General features: G+C 44.8%; 1 protein-coding gene across 2 annotated transcripts in view; it reads left to right on the forward strand.

The window, feature by feature from the left end:
- Nucleotides 1-23070, forward strand: part of MRRF (mitochondrial ribosome recycling factor) — a 49614-nt gene that overhangs the window by 14377 nt on the left and 12167 nt on the right. For both annotated transcript variants that reach the window (XM_047069025.1, XM_047069032.1), the window contains one exon: nucleotides 5534-5625. In XM_047069025.1, the coding sequence (XP_046924981.1) occupies nucleotides 5534-5625 (92 nt within the window). The remainder of the gene's footprint in view (nucleotides 1-5533; nucleotides 5626-23070) is intronic.

Consider the following 23070-nt stretch of genomic DNA (forward strand, 5'->3'; position numbering starts at 1 on the left):
ATACAGTGATTGGCGCTTAGCCAAATGGAAGGGGCTGGGGTAAGCGGGAGAGCCTGCACCCTGTCTGAAGGGAGCAGCCTCTGCCCAGCTCCTGCTGATCATTGCCAGGCAGAAGTTAAACCTGGTAATCAGTGTTATCAGACGCTAAGGTTTTTATTTCTAGAATAAGCCAGTAACCCACATTTTTATATAAGATCTTTCCTAAATGTTGGTAACAAATTCACTTTTTTTTTTTTTAAAGACTGTGAGACAAAGTGTATTAATGGGCCAGATTTGGGCTATGGGCCCCCAGTTTGTGACCTTTGCATTAGCATTGGGAGCAGACCTTCAGGAATTCATATTCCTTTCAAACTGGTCCATTGCAGAATTGGACAGAGCACAGAGCCTCCAGGGCTGGAAGGTGGATTGCATTAGATCATCGCAACCTTGAGGCTATGATTTTAAGTCTAGTTGAGGAAGACAAATGGGCTTTTCCTTATTGTTCCAGTGGATTGCAAATTGACCTGGACTGGGAGTCCTGGAGAACCTGGGACCCGGTCCCATCTCTACTGTTTGACCTCCATTTTATCATCTGTTAACATGGGGTGGAGGAATCTGAAGTCTCTTGCTGTTCCGATGGTCTCTATCAATACTTCTCTCCCAAAGACCAAAGTGGAACCTGTTGGATTTGACAAACTGGGTTAGAGACATGAGGAGGGAAATCCCTTGCTGTGAACAAACTGTTTCAAATCAGAAGGCTGCTATAGCTAATGTGCCAGGCACACTTGTGTGGGGCTGTTCTGTTTTCCATACTGCAGCCAGAGTGGACTTTTAAAAATATATATTGGATTATATCATTCCCATGCTTTAAATTTATCAGTGGCTCCATAGTCTTTTGGAAAAAAGTTATTTTGGCCTAGAAGGCTTTGCCTTATGGGGGCACCTGGGCGGCTCAGTCGGTTAAGTGTCCAACTTCAGCTCAGGTCATGATCTCACAGTCCCTGAGGTCAAGCCCCACGTCGGGCTCTGGGCTGACAGCTCAGAGCCTGGAACGTGCTTCGGATTCTGTGTCTTCCTCTCTCTCTGCCCCTACCCCGCTCGTGCTCTGTCTCTTTCTCTCTCTCAAAAATAAATAACATTAAAAAAAAAAAAAAAGGCTTTGCCTTCTGATATGGCCCTAGTCTGCCTCTAATCTCTGCAGTCTAATGCCACTGTCATCCCTGTACACCGGTCTAGGCACACTGGCCTTTCAGTTCCTCAAATGCACCATACCTTTGCATCCCCAGGAGTTACGCATATGCTGTTGCCTTTGCTTGGAACACTTTTGCATGTCTAATTGTTACTCCTACTTTGGATCATAGCCTAAATGTCACTTTTTCAGGGACAGCTTCCCTAATCTGCTCAATCTCAATTATTCATCCACACTGGCCTCTCTTGCATAGCATATTCTTTTTCTTCATCACACTTATCATTAACAGTTACACATTTATTTCCATCTTTATTTTCCATCTCCTTTCCGTTAGATTGTAAGCTTGGAAGGTGGGAATCGTATCTAACTTGTTCCTTGCGTCCAGCACCCCTCACGCTGCCTGGCACACGGAAGCACTCAGTAGATTTTCCTCAAGTGGATGAATACTTGTCGTTAGATTGATGGAAGGAAGGCACTCTTTCCTGGTGTCACTGAGAAGCAGAGAAATGGATGAAAAGAGAATTGTCAACTCTTTCCCATGCTGGCTCCCTCTAAATGGCTGAGGCCTTCTGCCTTGTTCATCTGATCCCATAGGCACCGTGGGCCAATTTAGGGAATAGCCTCCTAATTACACAGCTTGAAGACCTCATCAGGCAGATTGCTTTTCAGAGCCAGCCACTTCTGTTATTAAATAGCAAATGGCATTCACAGAAGAAGCACCTGATTGGCCACCAGAGCATCTTATGAGGCAGGAGGAGGTATTAACAGCTTAATTTTTTCCTAGGAAGTTGGAGTATATCTTCATTTTTTAACCAAAGTATCTTTGCCATCTTCCTAAGTTGAAATTCTGTGAGTTTTGAAAAGAAAAATCTTCATAATCATCTCAGTAGAGAGGTTCTTTGCAAGGACAGAGTGAGGAAGTGTGACTTACGTTGTCTTTTGAATTCCTTTATCTCATCTGGTGCATATATTAAACAAATAGCTCTAACTAAACATTTCCTTCCTCTAGTTTAGAAACTGTCCATAGACTACCCAGGTTCATAGCTTCAAAATGCTGAGCTAATCCCCTCTGTGTTTATGTAATTCCTTTATGTCTCACATGCGGTTGGCTTTCTTTCCAAACCTGAGCATTTCTGTGTCGTGGCGTAGTGACACGATGCAGATTTACATGCATAATCTTTTCAAACGCACTGCAGACAGAACACTGTGTTGCATTTGTTTAACACGTGTCCTGCTTGATGAATGATACACACAGTTGCTGCCTTCCATAAACTTGCCTGCAGCTAGAGTTAATGATGGGAAAGAAAAGAAGGGAGTAAAAAACCACAGCTTGATTTGAACAAGGCAAATGAAGAAAAAAAAAATTCCACAGCCTCCACGATTGCTCTTGTGGAAGGAAGAAAGCTAATGTGTACTGAGTGTCTGCTGTGTTGCCAGGCTTTGCTTTCTCATATTTTGTTTAGTGATCAACACAGGTACTTTCTAAAATGAAGCAGTATTTATTCCATTTTATAGATGAGGCTCAGAGAAGTATCTTCCCCAGGTTCACACTGTTAGGATAGAGTCAAGATTTGAGCACAGGTCTGACACTAAAGCCCGTGCTTTTGCCATTCCTTCATTAATTCAACAAATTAGGAAACAAAAATAAAACCCCCCACAAATATTTATTGAGTTTCTGTGAGTTATTAGGTTCTCTTTGAGGTGTTGGGAATTTGTCGATGATTAAGACAGACAGGGTTCCTGCCTTCATAGACCTTACATTCTAGGGACTCATTGGGATATAAAGAAAATGCAGGGCCACTAATTAAAATGGCCCCAGCAAAGTTGACTTGAACCCAGATTGTCAAAGTGCTTGTTCACCTGTCCAAGATTTTTGTCATTTTTATCCTTTAACATAGATTAGCTTAAGAATCACAATAGCAGACATTGCTAATTGGTTATGGCACTCTTTCTTGCCTGACCCTAGATGGAGTCTATGAGCTTTCTTGACACAGTACTCCAAGCAGCTCCAACTAGTTGGTCAGTGTTGCTGTTTGAGAATAGCCTATTTGTCCTGAGGTGCTGATTAGCATCCCTTCAGTAAGGGGATACAGCCTGAGATGGAAATGCAATAGAAATATGTGCCTTTTTGTCTGAACAATGAGTTTCAGAAGTCGTTTTGGGAAAATAACTGTAATTCCTTGAGTTTCTGTATCCTACCATATCAAATGAAAATATACGTGTTTAGAATATTTTAGAAGAACTGACCTAGAAGCCAGTTCATTAATCCACTCATTCAACATGCATTTACTGAGCACTTTCCATGTACCCACACTGTAATTCTACTGGGAAGGATATACATATTGAGGGATAGTTCTGCCCAGCTTGGAAGCCGCAGTGGGTGTTCCCATGCCTCTGGGGGAAAGTTGTCTGGAAAGACTGGGGCAGACGGTGAATGGAGTTGGTGGCGGTGAGATGCTACAGTTGAGTTCTCTGTCATTCAGAAGCTTCAGGAGAGGAGGATTTAGAGACTTGAGATCAGGCCACTTCTTCAAAGTAGAGGTTCTCCCCTTATTGCTAACTTTAGAAATGATTCATTTTATTAAGGAAAATGGCAGCCCTCTTGGCGGAGGAAAATTTCATTTCTTTATCCATCTCTTTTACTTACCTTCACCATTCCCTTTATATACCAGACCAATTCCACATTATTTTTGTCTATTTAAAAAAATTAAATTCCACATGCTATGATTACTGAATACATTGGAAGGAAATACAAGGTAACGTCATTGGATGGAGGGTTGAGGCACCTGAGATCTCCTCCCGACTTTGCCAGTAACCAGAAGTATGGTGGGCAAGATCCTCATTCCACCGCCCTTGGCTCTCAGGGAAGACCGGATATGTGTGTAGGGTCCCTGTGTACATAGGAAGGGACTGAACTACATTATGTCAGAGATCCCCGCTAGCTCCAACAGTCTGTGGTGGTCAGGAGTACTGTTTGAAGAATTTACTGTTTGAAGCAATGGTCACACTGTGTTCCATTCTGTGACAGCCTCCCAAAGGGATGATTCTTCTGCATGTGGACTTGCAGTTTGTCTTTTTTGACCTTATGGCAGTACCTTAGGTCCTTGAAGAATTAAGGTCATGTCAAGATGAAATGGATAAGCTTTTTAGGCACTCCCTCAAAAACCAAAACAAAACAGGAGTGCAACAAACCCTATTCATTAAACCACAAAGTCTAGGGAGGAACTCAGGGCCAAGAATTGTCCCTGTGAATCCAAGTGAAGTACACCAGCTGTGGCCAAACCTAAACGTCTTTGAAAATGTCGGAGGCCTTCTTTTCTTGAATTCCACATTGCCATGCCAATGAAAGTGTCTTCCATCCACACTGCTTTATCGTGTCCTTTAGGATTTCATAGCAGGTATAGTTACATTGCTTGAGGTGAAGTGAAGCACGTTGGGAAATCCATATACCTTGTGCCGCCTGGCACAGTAGAGAGCAAGGCCGTATCAGAGAAGACCCTGAAGGATGTCACGCGGGACAACAGTGCGTCAGCTGACTGATGACATCAGCTCAGCCTTGTTTGCAGGATTTGCGCATTCTTACCTTTATAGAATAAGTTTAGATGATAACGCCCCTTGCCTGGGTGTTACTGTGTGCCAGGCACAGAACAAGATGCATCGTTCGTGTTACCTCATTTAATCCTCCGGGAGATACAGGTACCGTGTGCTCTCAGATTACAACTTGGAGACCTCAGGTCGAGATTGTTGCCCAGGGTCACGTGGTTAGCAGAGTAAGGATTTGGGCTGAGATCTTTCTGACTCCAAAGCCCAGGCTTTTGACTGGTGTACCATACTGCCTTTCCTGGAGCACAGACCAGCAGAGACTCAATGCTCAAGCCAAAACACGAGTGAGGTCGGTGTGAGTGTAGATGCGAAGGAGTTAAATGTATTTACTCATTCCACATCGGCACTGGTATATTTTGAGTGTAAAATGTCAACTGGAATTTTTAATGTATAAAATCTTTCATCTGTCCTTACACCAATCTTTGTACAGACCAGCCCCCCTCCCTTGAGGATTTATTGTGGTTTTGATCTGTGTTGCCTCAAACCGTTGAAATCTTTTCAAAGAAGCAGAGCTGTTTTCTTTTTATTTTTTCCTCCTCTTTGCTTTTCTTCCCTCCCGCAGTACACTGGTACCAGGAGTGGACGTAGTTTGCTATTCAGCTTGATCAAAGCACTCTACACCAATGTAACTTCCTGATCTTACTGGTAACAGAACTAAATGTTTCCATGTTCTGCCAAGATGGGTTGCCAGTTATCGACAGAGGGCTTGCATCTGGTAATAATTATTTACTAATTCTGTTTACCTTTTGATCTGGTTTTCAGTGTACAGCTGCAGCTATCAAGGCTATAAGAGAAAGTGGAATGAATCTGAACCCAGAAGTGGAAGGGACGCTAATTCGGGTGCCCATTCCTAAGTAAGTTTGGTTAAAATTCACATCTTCTGATGCAGTGGGGCAGTTGTCCTCGGAAGGAAACCAACAGGCCAAGACACTGTTAGGCCTGTAGCGTATTTTACCTGTACTCTTACCCTGGCAAACTCCAGCATCCTTTGGGATCCAGTTTACCGATTCAGAAATATTTACTGCGTGCCTACTACATGCTAGGGGCCGAAGATGCAGCAGTGAACCTGGCAAAGTCCTTGTCTCCGTTCCAGGCTGGGAACATTCCAGGCTGGGAAGGTGGGACACATAAATAGTAAAGTCATCCCAGATAGTGAAATGCTGTGGGGAAAGTAATGGTGGTGGGACCCCATAGAGCGACTTGATGAAGGTGATGGTAGAGGGACAACTTAGCCTGGGAGAGCTCCTTAAGGAGGTAACGTTTTTGCTGAACCGAATGGGGAGGAAGAGCCAGGCTGGGGGAGGGGCTTTCCAGGCAGACTGAGCAGCCAGCACAAAAGACCTCGACACTCGTGTCCATTGAAGAGTTATTTTTTTTTTTTTTTTAATTTTTTTTTTTTTCAACGTTTATTTATTTTTGGGACAGAGAGAGACAGAGCATGAACGGGGGAGGGGCAGAGAGAGAGGGAGACACAGAATCGGAAACAGGCTCCAGGCTCTGAGCCATCAGCCCAGAGCCCGACGCGGGGCTCGAACTCACGGACCGCGAGATCGTGACCTGGCTGAAGTCGGACGCTTAACCGACTGCGCCACCCAGGCGCCCCGTGAAGAGTTATTTTTTACATTAGTCCTTGCTTGTTGAAAAATTTAGGCATTAGAACAGAATATTGTTAATTATATAAATAGAACTTAGAGTTTTGAATGAACAAAAATGTATGTTTATTTTTAAATTAAAAAAGAAATCACAAGACTTTGGCATGTTTGAGAGGCAGAAAGCCAGTGTGCCTGAAAGTCAAGGAGGGAGGGAGAGGGAATGGAAGGTAGGCTTTTCAGGCCATGGTAAGGAGTTTGGGCTTTACTCTAATTGGAATGGGAAGCCACTAGAGGGGCTTAAGCAGAGAAATCTGATCCAATGTTGACTTTTTGGGGGTCTTTTTGGCTGCTGATTAACAAATGGAATATAGGGGGGCAGAGTAGACACAAAGAATAGTCAGGAGGCAACTGTGAGGGTCCAGGTGAGTTCGAAATCTTTGCAGATTCCAGAGCAGGCACGGTAGTTTCTCCTATAATCTCATTTCTTACTTATCTGTAAGTCCTTCTTCCTACGTGATGCCTCTTGGACAGCAGGTCCCAAGGGAGTGTTGAATTAATTCATTTAGTCATTCAACAGATATTTATTAAACACTAACTGCATGTCAGGCACTTTACTGGTGGTTGAGATACAGCAGTAAACAAAATAAACAAGAAAAAGCTGCTGTCCTCCTGGGCTTACCTTATAGTCGAGTAGGTACAGTAAACAGAAAGGCTGACAAACCCATGATGTAATATCAAGTGAGGATGAGGACTGTGAAAAAGAATAGCAGGGTAAGGGGATAGAGGATTGAGGTTTTTATTGTAGATAGGAAGGTTCAGAAGGAAGTGACGTTTGAGCAGAGACCTCAAACGTCAGAGGTGAAGTGAATGAATGAAGCCTCCAAGTAACTAGAAGGGAAATAGAGTCTTTTTGTGGCACACATCACGTTGTATTTCTTCACATATATTGCCTCACTTCTCACACAGTCCTGTGAAGTACGTTTATTCCGGGTATGGAAATTTAGGCTCAGAGAGGTAAAGTAATATGTCTGAGATCACTCAGCTTATGCTAAAGCTGGGACCCAAGCCTAGCTGTAATTGATTCTAAAGCCTCATGATGTGCGCACACTAGCAATAAGAACCAATCCCAACTCTGAGAGTCCAGGAACTTTCCCCACTGAACTTTTTTTCTGCTTTAGGACCAGAAAATGGCTGTTTTATTTCATTGTGTTCTCGTATTCTGTAAGTCAGAATTAACACTGTGCTTTGAAATCATGTGAATTGGGAGCAATATAACCTAGTGTTTAAGAACCAAGTAGACCTGGGTTCAAGTCCAGAACCTGTTTGCTTGGTTAGTTCATTAATTTTGCTCAGCCAGTTTTTACAAATGTAAAGGCTCTGTGCTGGAGGCTAGGGATGTACAAACCTGATATTTGTCTTCATGGAGCTCACAGGCTGTGGCCAGGCCCCTTCTTTATATCATCTGCAGCTTATCCATGGAATATACTATTACCCACAGTTTATGGATGAAAAATTGAAATTCAAAGAAATTAAGGGACTTGCCAAGATCATATGGTCAGTAAGTGGCAGTCAGGATTCGAATCCTATTTCTCTGTTACTAGAGTACGTGCTCTTTATCCTGCACTGTCTTTATAGGTGGGTTATTCTGGAAAGTGCTATGTGTACTCACGGATAGCAGATGTAAGTAAGACTTGCAAGTGGAATAGATAATAGTCAGCAGGTTTATTTTTTAGTTCTTTAAAAAAATTTTTTTTAATGTTTATTTATTTTTGAGACCGAAAAAGAGACAGAGTGCAAGCAGGGGAGGGGCAGAGAGAGAGGGAGACACAGAATCTAAGGCTCCAGGGTCTGGGCTCTGGGCACAGAGCCCCACATGGGGCTTGAACCCACAAACCACGAGATCATGACCTGAGCTGAAGTCGGACGCTTAACCGACTGAGCCACCCAGGTGCCTCTATTTTTTAGTTCTTGTTCTTTTGTCTGCAAAATCTTGGAAAAGCCACTTAACCTCCATAAGCCTCAGTTTCCTCATGTACCAGATGAAGAGATTGTTCTCAGTGGCCTGCCACGTCCCTCTGAACTTTAAAATTCTGTGATACTGTGAATTTCTGCTGCTGAATGCTCATTGCTCACTTAGATTCTCCTTAGAGTGGCCTGGTTGTGTATCATGTTCTTCTTTCAAAGACCTAGTTTACATAATGTGCACCTCTGCAGCCCCTCAGGAGTTAACGGTTACCCTTGTGCATTGTATGTAAGTTTGAAGGATCAGTGAGTTTTACTTAAATTTCCAAAGACTTGGGGATCTGTTACATTATATTTTACATTATTTTATGTTGGTTAATGGGAGTAATCTAAGAGAAAGTTGACGGACCAAAACCGTCTGCTCCTGCAAACCTCATTTTTTATACACTTACTTCCCTTTGACAAGGTGGTAAGGTCATGAGGCCCCTTACTGAATTATACGTTTGGTAGTTTTCCAGATAAAAAATGAATGATCTGTTCTTCATTATGGAGCCTGTGTCACATGAGAGGATAAAGGTTGATTTAGACGTAAAGAGGACCAAGGTTTTTATTTGGTTTTGGCAGTGACTTCCACATGACTGTGGGCACGTCACCCTAGCAGCTTGCTGCCTGCTAGTTCCTTACTTGGAAAATAAGTGAAATAATACATAATGATAGGTAGAGATTTGGTGGGATTAGTAGAGAAAATAGATTAGGTCGTATGATCTCCTTAGAGGAAAGAAACTGTAAATATAAGATACTGATATTATTTCAGTAAACTTAATTTTCTAGATATATATAATTCTAGTTGAGAAGGGAAGAAATGAGGAAGGGAACTAATATATTGAGTACCTACTATGTCCCAGGGCCTGTTAGGTGCTTGACATAGATGGAGAAAGTGGGAGAATCTGCTTTTTAAGTGGGAGAGACACTTTTTAAAGTCTGCCTTGGTATCACAGAAGCATGCAGTTGAGTTCATCCACTTTTGTAGCTGTGTGACAATGGCACCTGTCCCCACCTCTCTGAATCTCTGGGAGATTACTTGTAAAGTATTTACAGGGCTTGCGTGTGGTTATTGGGAGATTTCAGTGAGTTAACGTACACAAAGATTTTGCTGTTTGGCTGGCACCCAGTGAATGAATGCTAGCAAATGTTCCTCTACTCCCTTTCATAGATAGGTCAGAACATAATTCCCTTTTAAGGACGAGGAAACAGATTCAGAGAAGTGAGGCATCGGTTCCGGGTCAGATAGCTGGTAATTGGCAAAGCTGTGAGGAGGAAAATAGTACACTAAGCTTACATGAGGTGATTGGGAGGTGAGATTGAACCAGAGGCATACATCCCTAGGATCAGTTTCTGTCTGATTACAAAATTTCAAGTTTAGTTCTAGGAAAATGTGCCCTTCCTGATGATCTTGACTCTTCCTCTGCCTAATGATCCGTCTGCAAGTTTTCTGGTCTTAACTCTGGCTGCCCACCGCTAAGTTTTATTTGCAGTTGCAGCAGATCTCAGCTAGTACCTCGCCTTCATTATATTTCTCTGATTCTTTTATTCTTATTTAAATGAGTCTACTGAGTATGTTGACTCTTACTGGAATCTGCCTCTGATCCTTTTGGGAATTAGGGGGAAGATAAATCCTAAATCGACAACAGGTCAGACCTGGAGCCGTCTTTCACAGCCTCTGGGAACCCAGCCTCGTGTGGTTGCGTGCGGTTCTTCTCAGTTCAGTACCGCGGAGCCTGAGGCTGGGCTGTGTCTGCCCCCACTGGCAGCGCGTATAGTTTTTGTTTTCTTCTGTGGCCAGCATTCTTTGATTTAGAGAAGTCAGCCTACTGGATAGATTCTTTGACCATTCCTGTTAATCAGGTGTACTGAAATCATTTCTTCTACTTTCCTTTCCTATCTATGTAGTCAAATTTTGGGTGCTGTTTATCAACCACCTGCTCTGCAGGTGCAGCACCTGAGGGTGCCGTGCTGAATGCTTTGTAGTTTCGTCTTGTTCTCATTACACTCCCATGAGGCCAGGAGACTATTCTTAACGCCCATTTGACTGGGAAGACAACGGAAGCTCATGGAAGGTGAACATCTGCCGTCATCAAGCTAAGTGGCAGAAGCATGGTTAGAACTCGGGCCTCACTATTTTAACTGCCTGTTGCCTGTTCTCGTCTCCTGGTGGCACATCTCTCTGGAATATCACTCTTTCACTTCTTAATCAGGGACTCTGAAAAGTTTTGAGCAGGAGATCTTTTTGCATCAGGCCAGATTTCTGCCCCTACCCCATTCATATCTTTACTATGCCCCCACACAAACAAGCAAACAAACACACACTCCCTTGCTCATTGTTCTATCAAATCTCAGGGAGAAAACCACACACAGTAGAATGAAGCTGCTTGGTGGAGAGCACTGACTGCATGTCTGCCTTGAAAGAAACCTGTAAGGAATCATGAACTCACTGAAGAGACAAAAGCACGTGTGATTGACTCACTCCCTGCTGAGGCTGTGTTCTTCCTTGATTGTCCTCCTCTTTTGTTATTTTTCATCAATGTCCGCATCGATTTAATTTTAAGTAGAATTAAAGAAAAAATTAAAATACCTCCATCCTGTTCTCCATGGGGAACCACTCTTAGCACCTTGATTTTCTAGATTTTTTTTTTCCTGTGCAGATTCAAACACTTGTCTATATCTCCTCCTTTTTCTTGTAATGATAAGGGATTAAATTATACATACTGTTCTGCCCTTGTTTTTTTAACTTAACAATGTGTCATTACTCTCTGATGAGTAAGAGTGAGAATTCTTCCTCACTCTTTTTAAAGGATGCATAGTGGTTACATTTTACATACAGCATTAACTAGTTCCCAGTTGTTGAATGTCTTTGTTGTTGAAAGTTTTTCTCTTTGACTAACAGTGTCCTAATGATCTTCAGGGTGTACTTCCTGTTCTACTGGGAGTGGGAAGGGAGGGGCGCTGGAATTGGGAAACAAGTGAACAGAACGTGGGGGCCTTTAGTGTTGCTACTGCTGCTTGATTGCCTGAGTGCTTGTTTGCAACAGTGTGCTGCATATTGCTGAGATTCTTAGAGACGGGGACATTTCAGGGCCAGACAGCAGTCTGCAGCTCCCCCAAGTGACCCCTCCAGGGGTCCTCAGAACCAAACTGCTTTCCTCAGTCTATTGATTTAAATGTTAAACTCATCCCAAAACACCCTTGTAGAAACATCCAGAATAATGTGTGACCAAATATCTGGGCAGCCTGTGGCCTAGTTAAATTGACACATAAAATTAACCATTGTAGGGGCGCCTGGGTGGCACAGTCGGTTAAGCGTCCGACTTCAGCCAGGTCACGATCTCGCGGTCCGTGGGTTCGAGCCCCGCGTCGGGCTCTGGGCTGATGGCTCAGAGCCTGGAGCCTGTTTCCGATTCTGTGTCTCCCTCTCTCTCTGCCCCTCCCCCGTTCATGTCTCTCTCTGTCCCAAAAATAAATAAACGTTGAAAAAAAAATTAAAAAAAAAATTAACCATTGTAGTTTTATGGATCATTTCAAGGATTTTAGCTTTTGCTTGGAAGGGAACGGGAAGTCAGTCAATGGAGGGTTTTGAGCTAGGAGTGACATGATCTGAATTAGGTTTTCAAAGGATCGTAATGGTGGCTGTTTTGAGAATTCTGCTGTAGGAAGGCAAGGGTGAAGGCAGGGTTCATTTAGGGGCTATTGCAGTAATCCAGGCATGATGATGGCCTGGACTAGCTTAGTAATGTGGACTTGGTAAGAAGTGGTCTGCCTCTGGATACATTTTAAAGAAAAAGCTGCCAGGATTTGCTAACAGATTAGTTGTGGATTTAGAAAGAAAGGACTAAATATAAACATGCCTCCAAGAGTTTTGGCCTGAGTACCTGGAAGGATGGGATTACTCCTCACTGACAGGGCAGACTGTGGGAGGGCAAATTGGGTGCGAGGGAAGAGCAGGTTTTGTCTGTGTTTATCTTGGGATACTATTAGATACCTACATGGGGAGGTCAAGTAGGCTGTTTGATCTGTGAGTTTAGAGCTCAGAGGACAGGTGTGGACCAGGGAGAGAAATCTGGGAAGTATGACCCTGTAGAGGAGGCCGTGAAATTAGGTGACTTTTTTCTTTTTTAGGTTTATTTATTTATTTTGAGAAAGACAGAGAGTGCACCCAAGCACAGGAGGGGCACAGAGAGAAAGAGAGAGAGAGAGAAAGAGAGAATCCCAAGCAGGCTCTGTGCTATCAGAGCCTGATGCGGAGCTCGATCCACGAACCGTGACATTATGACCTGAGCTGAAATCAAGATTTGGACACTTAACTGACTGAGCTCCCCAGGTGCCCTGAGGTGGGATTATTTTAGACAGGAATGTAGATCATGAAGAGAAGGGGTTTGGTGGCTATGGCCTTGATGCTTGACTTTTAAGATTTATGGGTCAAGGCAGTGAGGAGAAACCAGCAAAGGAGACTGAGACTAAGTGGCCAGAAAACCAGGAGGGCGTGGAGTCCAGGAAACCAAGCAAAGTGTTTAAAAAAAATTTTTTTTAATGCTTACTTATTTTTGAGACAGAGAGAGACAGAGTGTGAACTGGGGAGGGGCAGAGAGAGAGGGAGATGCAGAATCTGAAGCAGGCTCCAGGCTCTGAGCTGTTAGCACAGAGCCCGACATGGGACTAGAACTCATGAACCAAGAGATCATGACCTGAGCTGAAGTCAGATGCTTAACCAACTGAGCACCCAGGCGCCCCAACAGAGCAAAGTATTTTAAAGAGGAGGGAGTCATTGGCTATGCTGAACATGGCTGGTAAGTCCAGGGAGAGAAGGTCTGAGAATATTCACTGCATTTAACGACCTGATTTATCCATCACTTAATGTCTTCGTAGAAAGGAAAGCACAAGGGCTTTGGGGTTCAAATCCCTGTTGCGTCACTCTAGCTTTGTCAGCTTGGGTCCTCTGAGAAGCAGATGCCAGGACAGAATCAGATGTGCAAGAGGTTTATGGGAGGAAATGCCTGTGAGAGACTGAGCACAGGTCTACCGCCAGTGAAGAAAGGAAGAGAGGAGGATTGGGTGGGAGAAGACTCACACAGCACCCCTGAGAAAGTCACCTAGGCTGAAGGGGCATTCCTGAGCAGGTTGCCTATTAAAGGAGTCCCTCTGTCACGTGGTCATTGCCTAGCAGCAGTCTGGAGAATGTGCGCATTGCTCAATTGTTGGAAGCTTCAGCCTCCTTATCTGTAAAATGGGAATGATTTTTATGGTTGTGGGGAGTAATGGGATATTATATGGGTTGCTCTTAGTGTGGGGCTTGGCATGTCATAGGTACTTAATCAGTTTTAATTGCTGTATCTTACACTATTTGACTTTATCTAATTCTCTTGGTTAAGAGTTCTTGGAAGCCGTCTTTTTCTGATTATTTGGAAGTAAAACCAGTGATACTTGACTTCTGTTTACTGACTGCTCTTTTAGTCCTTAACTCTCACCCTCTTCCTCACCAACTTCTACCCCCAATGCCATGTTCATTTTTTTCTGTCCTCCATTTTTAGGGATGGGAGGAGTGGAGTCATTATGTTGTAATTATCTTGGAATTTCAGTTACTCGGGAACACTGTAGTTTGATTGTTAACGAGCATTCAGTTTGTTCTTTGAATGTGAATTGTGGCGAATACAACCTCCTAGGACGTCTATCCCAAATAAGAAAGTCTGATGACCAGTCCTGCCTATGGTGTGGGATATGCTTTGTGTTTCTGGTGAGCAGAGGGACCTTGGCTCTTGTCACCCTCAGCCCACTGAGCTGCTCCACAGGGCCTCCCAACAGCCAGACAGTTGCCATTGTTGGCTTCCGCTTTTCCTTCGGGCATCGTCAGGGGTGATAGACCTTATGCCCAGGCTAGGCCCCTTCCCCCAGATTTGTTCTGAGGTGACAGCACGGAGGAGAAGTCTACTCAGGATCAGACCTGGCTATTTTACCAGATACTAGTAAAAAGCCCTGAGTTACAGTTCTCCTAGCCCGAATTTCCTTTCCCAGGTAGTTTTCCCCCACCATATCCTGACATATGGTTTCTCATGAACGATGGCCAGGTTTTTCCAGGGAAAGCAAGCCAGGTAAGGCAGGGTGGTCCCCAGGCTGAGTTAACCACGGGCGGGGAGCTGTAGTGCAGCCTGGGAGAGCCAGCAGTGAAAGCTGGGGGAACCAAGCTTATAGTCAGAAGAACTGTGAAAAGAAAACCAATAAAAAGAGTTCTGTGAGCTTACGCTAGTTATTTCAGTTCCCTGAGTCTCCGTGTCCTCATCTGTAGAATAGGATAATAGCCGTATTTACTTTTATGAAAATTTATTGGGAGAAACTGCTGAGATGGATAAAGGGGAGGGGGAGCAGCACTAGAGGGGAGAGCCTTTGGACCATGGATGCAGGCCTGACACCCGTGAAGAGAGGAAAGAAAGTCAGCGAGGGTGAATGTTAGTTTTTAAGTTGTCGCTATCAAGGTAGCTGCTGTTAAGGAACCTTCCGTGTTACCTGTTACAGGGAGCCCTATCATCACTGCCATTCCCCAGGTGAAGGAACATGTGCCACCTTCATTATGTTTTCCATCCAGGAGACAAGCCCTGTTCAGTGACAAGAACCAAGTAGGCACGTGACCTTGCTTAACTGCTTTATTGAGATATAATTCACCCATTTAAAGTGTACAATTCAGTGGTTTTTGGTATATTCAGAGAGTTGTACAACATTCACCACAATCAATTTTAGGACATTTTACATCAAAAAGAGACTTTGTACCCGCTAGCAGTCACTCCCAGCTTTACCCAATCCCCTCGCCCCACTTGGGATTGCTGTAGGCAACCATTAATCTGCTTTCTGTCTATAGATTTCCCTGTTCTGAGCATTTCATAAAAAAATGGAATTACACATTATGTGGTGTTTGGTGACTGGCTCTTTTCACTTAGCGTAATGTTTTCAGGGTTCATCCATGTTCTAGCATGTATAAGTACTTCATTCTTTTTAGTGCCAAATAATATTCCATTGTGTGGACATTTTATTTATCCATTCGTAAGTTGATGAACTTTTGAGCTGTTATGAATAATGTGCTGCCGTGAGCATCATTGCACAAACTTTTGTATAAACATACTTTCAGTTCTCTTGAGTGTATACGTAAGAGTGGAGTTGCTGGGTCATATGACAGCTCTGTTTAACTTTTTGAGGATCTGCCAAACTTCTCCACAGGGGCTGCACATGTTACATTCCCACCAGTAATGTGTGAGGGCTCCGGTTTCTCCATCTCCTTGCCAACACTTGTTGTTTTAGTTCATTTTTATTATTATTACCACCATCCCGATGGGTATGAAGTGGTATCTCGTTGTAGTTTTGATTTGTATTTCCGTAATGACTGCTGGTGTTGAGTGTCTTTTCATGTGCTTGTTTGGCATTTCTGTATCTTTAGAAAAATGTCTGCTGAAGTTCTCTACCTGTCTTTAAGTTGAGTGGTTTGTCCTTTTATTGGGTTGTAAGAGTTCTTTATATATTCTGGATACTAGACTTTTAGGTGTATGATTTTCATCTCCCTTTGTTTCTTTTTTTTTTTTAGAAAGAGAGTGAGTGTGAGTGGGGGAAAGGGTGAGAGGGAGAGAGAGAGAGTCATAAGCAGGCTCTACACTCAGCGTGGAGCCCAATGCGGGGCTCGATCCCACGATCCTGGCATCATGGCTTGAGCTGATATCAAGAGTTGGATGTTAAACCGACTGAGCCACCCAGGCACCCCTCATCTCTCTTAATCGCAAAAATGGTACCCATTTATTGTAAAAACTCATATCCTACAGAAAAATAAAACATTCTCTTGTGGTCCCCCAAATGTTCTTCCATAAAGTAACTATTGGTAAGTTTAATGTATATCCTTCCAAATTATAAAAGAGGTGTATACCCACCTACACACATACACACACACACACACACACACACACACACACACGTATTTAAGTTAACATAAATGAAATTGAGTATTTGCTTTTTTCACGGTGATCTCACTGTTGCAGAGAAATACCCTTTTGAGATGGGTGTGATACAGATGTAATCCTGGGGCATCAGAAAGTTTAATTCGTTCGGGATCACAGATTAGTAAGTGGAGGAGTCATTATTCAGATCGAATCTGTCTGCTTCCAAAGCCCATGTTCTCGCCACACTGTCGTCTTGCTTGTCAGGCTGCCGGCGTGGAACCTGTCTTCCTGCTCTGTGGCCTCCTTGTCTAGCTGCCATATCGCCTAGTGGCTCTTGTACCGGAGAAGTGTGTATGATGAGTACATTCCAGGAAATACCCTTTTCTTACACAACCCACACACGTACGGACCTTTAGCAGTCTTGAAAGGGAAAAAAAGGTGAGAGAAGAATGCCTAATGACCTCATTTGGGCTGGGGCGGCCACAGACTGCGTTTGAGCAGCTACAGCTGCTTTTCCTTCCCCTTTCTTCCCACCGCCTGCTTGCCATCGCTGCTTTCTCAGGGCCACTCATCGTGCTGGATGAGTTCCATCCGGCACATTGTTTCTCTGTGCCTTCCAGTCCTGCAGGGGCCTCCGTGCGGTGTTAGGGTGCCCGCCTTCTCCTCTGTGGTGTTGCTTCCTACCCGGCCTGCAGCTTGTTAGGCTCGTCTCCTGCTATTTCGGGATCCACGTGTGTGAAACGGGCCTCTCTCCCAGCACATAAGTTCTGGTTGAAACACATAAGAAAGTGCAATCCGGAATTGAGTGGAGCATGGACTGAGGAGAAAGTGCCACCAACACCTGTGTAAAAGCTGCACCCCAAAGGACAGGCTCCTCTTCTCCCTGCCCCTCCTCTGTCCTCTCCCCTTCATGTCCTGCCCCTGTTATAGAACATGGCAATTGACTGCTGAGGTCCGATCACTTTTCCATTGCAGTCCTCTCTGGATTCCCTTTCTCCTTTCTTCCCGCTGCACTTGGACTTATAGGGGAGCTGGAGCAATAGTAATGAACTGTATATGTAAGCAGGCCTTAACATAAGAGCAGTGCTGTTCCGATCACTTCCACCAGTAAGAATAGCTGCTTCGATTTGTCTGGCACCAACAAAGAATGCAAGGGCCATCTGCACTGGACTCGGATCCCAGGTCTACCAGGAACTTGCTGAGTGGCCTTGGGCAGGTTACTTGATCTGGCTGAGCCTCCCTTTTCTTATCTGTGAAATGCAGGTAGTAGTGCCAGTGTGTCATAAGAGCGTTGTGAGGATTTATGGAGCTAATGCGTGGAGAGTGTATCAGCTCAGAGGCTGGCACAGGGAAAGAGCTCTGCAAATGTTAGTTATCATTATTTTTACTGAAGGGGAGCAGGTACCATCCGAGTCATGTCTAGGCGAACGCAAGTGTGATAATAATAAGGTTCTTCCTTATCTCACTATCGTGCTTTATTTTCGTTATAGCTCTTCTGTTTCATTTTATGGATTTATTATTTCTCTCTCTCCTTCACTAGAATGTGGACAGGAAGAGCTCTGTCAGCTGTATCCCTAGCCCCGAAACAGGGCTTAGTGTGTAGTAAGTATGCAACAATGCCATCAGTGTTTATGGAATAATGGGATTAAATGAATATGAGCACTTGCTGTATGCCCACTGCTATTCCAGATGCTACTCATATCAGCTAATATATTCCTAACAGTCTTTTGAGGTAGGTATATTATTATGCCTCTTTTACAGATGAAGAACCTGAGTCATAGGGGAATGGAGCTCTTTGGGCCCAGTGTCACACAGTAAGTGGAAAAGCAGGCAGTCTTTCTCTGAGCCAGGGCTTGACCCCCTGTGCTGTGCACTCGCTCAGTAGGAGACATCACCATTATTTTTATCACTGATATTATCAATAGCTTTTAAGTAGTTAATACCTACACGGTCAGCATTCTTTAACCATCCTCTCTCATTTGCTCCTAACACTCACTGTGGAAGAAAGGTAACATTTTTATTACTCCCCCTTCATGTGACAGTTGAGGAAATAAGAACAGATAGTGTTTATTGAGCACATCGCCGTGTACCAGCATGTTTATGAGCTCTTCTAATCCTCACAACAATCTCATTAAGTTAATGGTATTACACACATTTGACAGATGGGAAAACTGAGGCAAAGAGGTAGAATGACTTGCCCAGGGCCGTGCAGCTAAGATGTGATGGATCTGAGCCTCAAACCCCAGCAGTCGGGCTTTAGGGACTGCTCTCCTGTGTGCCCACTGGGCATCTTCTCAATTCAGAGAGGACAAGTTATGTGTACACAGTTACCCAGCTTGTAAGTGGCGGGGCTGGGATTGGAAATCAAGTCTGCCTTTACCACCAGACCCGTGTTCTTTCTCTACCTGCGTGTAACTTGGGTTTCCATCCTGCTGGGGTGACAGGAAGAAGTCAGCGGACTTAATCACAGTCACTCTGCTGAGAATGTGGAGATGTGGCCCCCGACTTCACCTCCTTTCTCTTTCCATCCTGCTGGGCTGTATTTCAGCACAGTATGTCTGGGTCAGCCAGGCCTTTAAGAGGCTCGGGACGGTCGTCAGAAAGCAGGTGGCCAGTTGTGTCCCCAGAGAGAACTGAAGTTACCACTGGTGGTAGAAGTCCCTCCAAAGTGCGCGTACGATTTTCTTTGGGCTAAAAGGACACCTGATGTCCTTAGGAGACATCAGTGTATATGAAACAGGCTGGTGAGCTGGCAGTGGCGGGGGTGAGGCAAGAGGGGATGGGGAAGTTGTATACCTAGAAGCATAGGAAGTCTGGCTGGGCTACACAAACAAAAACATTTCCTTCAGGGCCAGTGGCCCCAAGGCATCGGGCAGCGCCCACCCGCAAACAATAAAGTCGGGCGTGTGTCCGCAGCTGATTGCGGGCTGATGCCCCTACTTGGGGGGAGGGGGCTCCCAGAAGCCGGTGAGCCGGTGGTGAGGTTTCTCTCGGTGGAGCTGTCAGAGATGTGTTTTGATGGGCTGTTCCTTGGATGTGCAGCTTCCTTCCCCCTCAGCCCGACCCCCACAGCTGCTGGAGCCCAACTCACACCTCCCACCGCCTGCTCTCCTCTGTTCCCATTCTTTCCCTCTCCGCTTAAGCTGCTAAATCCTTTTGACGGTTTTCTCCCTCACGATTCATGTCCTGTTAGTATCCCCAAGCCCTGGAGAGCCTGTGGTAAGATTAAGAATGCAGCCACCCCGCAGTGAGTGCCTATGGTGCACCCGCTGGCCGTGCGCCAGGCCCTTGCCACCACCATTTCATTTAATCCTTGCTTCTGCACCCGTAGTAACATTCTTCCTCCCGCTTCACACGCGGAGAGCCAGTTTGGAGATGTTGAACAGCATGCTGACAGTTCTGAGGCCGACAAGCAGCAGAGTGAGGATTCCAGTTCGAGGTCTTCTTGGCTTTAAAGCATGTTTTCCCCACCTTTTAAAGACCCCTGTAAGTAACCAGTGATCCTTGTGAAGTCTAGTGTCTGACATATCATAACTGGGTTTTACTGTAACTGCCCACGCTGAGCACAGCTTCCTCTAATACACACCTGGTGGATAGCTTTGTACATGTGTCCAGTTCTCGCTGAAACAATAGGAAGTATCATTTCAATCCGGGTGATTCTCTGCTGTGTGAGTTACCATCAGGGCATGCCCTGTGCTTATTGTTCATGCTCAAGGAATTTTGCAGGAAGGCCCCCATCCAGGATGTTACTGGAAGACCTGCCTGGTGGAGTATGTACAAACAAAGTGTGACCCTGCCAGCTCAGCCAAAACCCCTGCCTTATGTGGGGAGGCTCTCTGACCCTAGCGGAAAAGGCTGCTGTCTTCATCATCCAGCCAAGAAGCTGTTCCAGGGTGGGTCCACCGCTTTCCATCTGCCTGCCTACAGACTCCTGGGTAGACTTCTGCCATGTGCTTAGATCTTGTTTGTACATCACTATCTACACAAAATACAAATCTGGTCACGTTTCCTGGGCCTCACTCAGGCTCCTGGAACTCCACATTGTTCTTAGAATAATCTGCTAGGACTCTTTTAAACTTTTTTATTGTAGTAAGATATACATCCAAATTTACCATTTCTGGGGCACCTGGGTAGCTCAGTAGTCAAGTGTCCGACTTCGGCTCAGGCTGTGATCTCACCGTTTGTGAGTTTGAGCCCCGCGTCAGGCTCTGTGCTGACAGCTCGGAGCCTGGAGCCTGCTTCGGATTCTGTGTCTCCCTCCCTCTGCCCCTCCCCCTCTCACACTCTGTCTCTCTGTCTCTGTCTCTCTCTCTCTCTCTCTCAAAAATAAACATTAAAAAAATTATTTTTTTTTCTTTTTATTTTTTTTAATTTTTTTTTTTTAACGTTTATTTATTTTTGAGACAGAGAGAGACAGAGCATGAACGGGGGAGGGGCAGAGACAGAGGGAGACACAGAGTCGGAAGCAGGCTCCAGGCTCTGAGCCATCAGCCCAGAGCCCGACGCGGGGCTCGAACTCACAGACCGTGAGATCGTGACCTGAGCTGAAGTCGGACGCTTAACCGACTGAGCCACCCAGGCGCCCCTAAAAAAATTATTTTTAATTTACCATTATTTAAAAATGTATAGTTCAGTGGTATTAAGTACATTTACATTGTTGTACAGTCTCCAGAACTCTTTATCGTTTGGCAAAACTAAAAGTCTATACCCATTAAACAGTAACTTCCCATTTCCCGATCCCCCGGTTAGCCCCCGGTAACGGCTCTTCTCCTTTGTGTTTCTATAAATTTGACAATCTCGGTACCTCGTATTAAGTGGAATCATGCAGTATTTGTCCTTCTGAGTCTGGGTTATCTCACTCAGGGTAATGTTTTCAGGGTTTATGCACGCTATCCCATGTGTCAGAATTTCCTTTTTGAGGCTGAATGCAATTGCACCGTGTGCATGTACCATTTGTGTGTCTCTTTACTTGTTGGTGGACCTACCGGGCTTCCATGTGACATTGAAGGGCCTGCATGCATACCCTTGGGCTTGCCAGGCTTGCCAGCCTCCTTTGGAACAGTCTTCTCTTCTTTCTGTTCTCAGCCTCACGGCCGTTTTCAGCCCCTCAGAGAGCAGTACCCACCTTCCTACCTGTAAAGCTGCCTTAACTTTACACCGACCATTCCCTCTGGTGGGAACGATCTCCCCCAGCCCCTCCACTCTTGCACCTCTTAATTTAAATGTCACTCCTCTTGAATGTCCCCACATTTTGCTCCTGGAATCCCACAAGAGACCTTGGTCAGACTCCCTTCCCCCACTAATTATTTTCATAGAACTCTACATGTCTTTATTGTGCTTATTACAACTGTAACATATTGATTAATTGTGCGTGTATGCGTGTGTAATGACTGCCTTCCTTGCCAGACGGCAAACTCGTGTGTTTAATGCTGTATCCCTCGGGGCTGGCATTGGGGCTGGCACACAATACGTGCCCAGTAAATAGCTGTAGAATGAAACCGTAAACTAAATGAATTAGTACTGAAAAGAGAAAAGTTCAGGGCTACATGCTGGGAGCATGTGGATTTTAAAATGTATGTGAGACGTTAAATTACTAATAGAATCTCAAAAAGCCATCTTGCTGAAGCATAGATTGTTTGCCCTGTCATTTCTCCGTTGATAAAAACTTCCAAGAACAAACGCATCATTATTTGAAGATGCCTCAGTGAATGCCAACACATAAACCACAGCAGCAAAGGCAGCTGACATTCTCTGAGTGTTTATTCTCTACCAGGCTTTGTACTGTGTGCTTTCCACGTATTCTCTCATAGAATCCTCACAAGAACCCTGAAAGGTAGATGCTTGGGTTTTTTGTTTGCTTGATTTTAATTTCTATTTCCAAATGAGAAGACCAAGGTCCAGAGAGTTTAAATAACTTGCATGAGGTCCCTCAGCCAGTTAGTGGCAGGCCCAAAGTGGAGGGGAGGCAGGGCGGACTCAGTCCTGGGCCTGGCACAGAGCGCCACCCCTCCCCGACGGCCCTTCCCCTCATTAACTGGAATAGCTCTCTTGTTATCTGTTTTATAAATTTATAAGTGGAGCCTCTGCCTTGGTTTTCTCTGAAGCCAGAGTTTTGTGGCTAAAGAGGAATGTGAAAACTCTAGGCCTGCAGGACAGATTTGACCTTTGCAGCCTCCTGCCTTCCTGCCATTAGACTCCCACCATGCTTCTGCCTGAAATGCAGTGGACCGAAATGCTTCCAAGGCATTTTCCAAGTCTCGAGGCAGAGTTGTACTTTTTTGCCTGGTGCTCCTGCGGAAGGTCCACCCCTCTGTCCTAGTGCCACTCACGCCCTTTCTAAGTAGTGGCTGACGAGTTTGTCTCCGCCACTGGACTGAGCCTCTGGGGAAGTTGGACCAGGCCTGCCTTCTCTCTGGAGCTCCTCGGCCTGGCCCGGGAGCTGGCACAGGACTCAGGGGCCTCAGCCAGTGCTTGATGAATGAATGCACGCCAAGTGCAGAGCGGGTGCTCAGAACCAACCGGCTGAGTGCAGAAGCCTGGAGGACAAACCAGCGTGTGCCGGGAGAACCCCCTGAATGCGAGATGGAGATGATCAGATGTATTAATCACTGGTTTGGAAAGGAGTTAAAATATTTCCATAATATGGTATGTTTCTTTTCTAAAACAGATGTGCCCTCGTTGTTTCATGAGGAAGTAATTAAGTGTATTTGATTAAAACATTCATAAACGCTATCATTTATTCAAAGCTACTATGTGCTGCTGTCTTTATTGGTACTTTATA

Source organism: Lynx rufus, unplaced genomic scaffold (assembly GCF_022079265.1).
Source record: "Lynx rufus isolate CCGP_SWC_20201006 ecotype Redwood Valley unplaced genomic scaffold, mLynRuf1.p SCAF_10, whole genome shotgun sequence".
In the NCBI taxonomy this organism is placed as follows: Eukaryota; Metazoa; Chordata; class Mammalia; order Carnivora; family Felidae; genus Lynx; species Lynx rufus.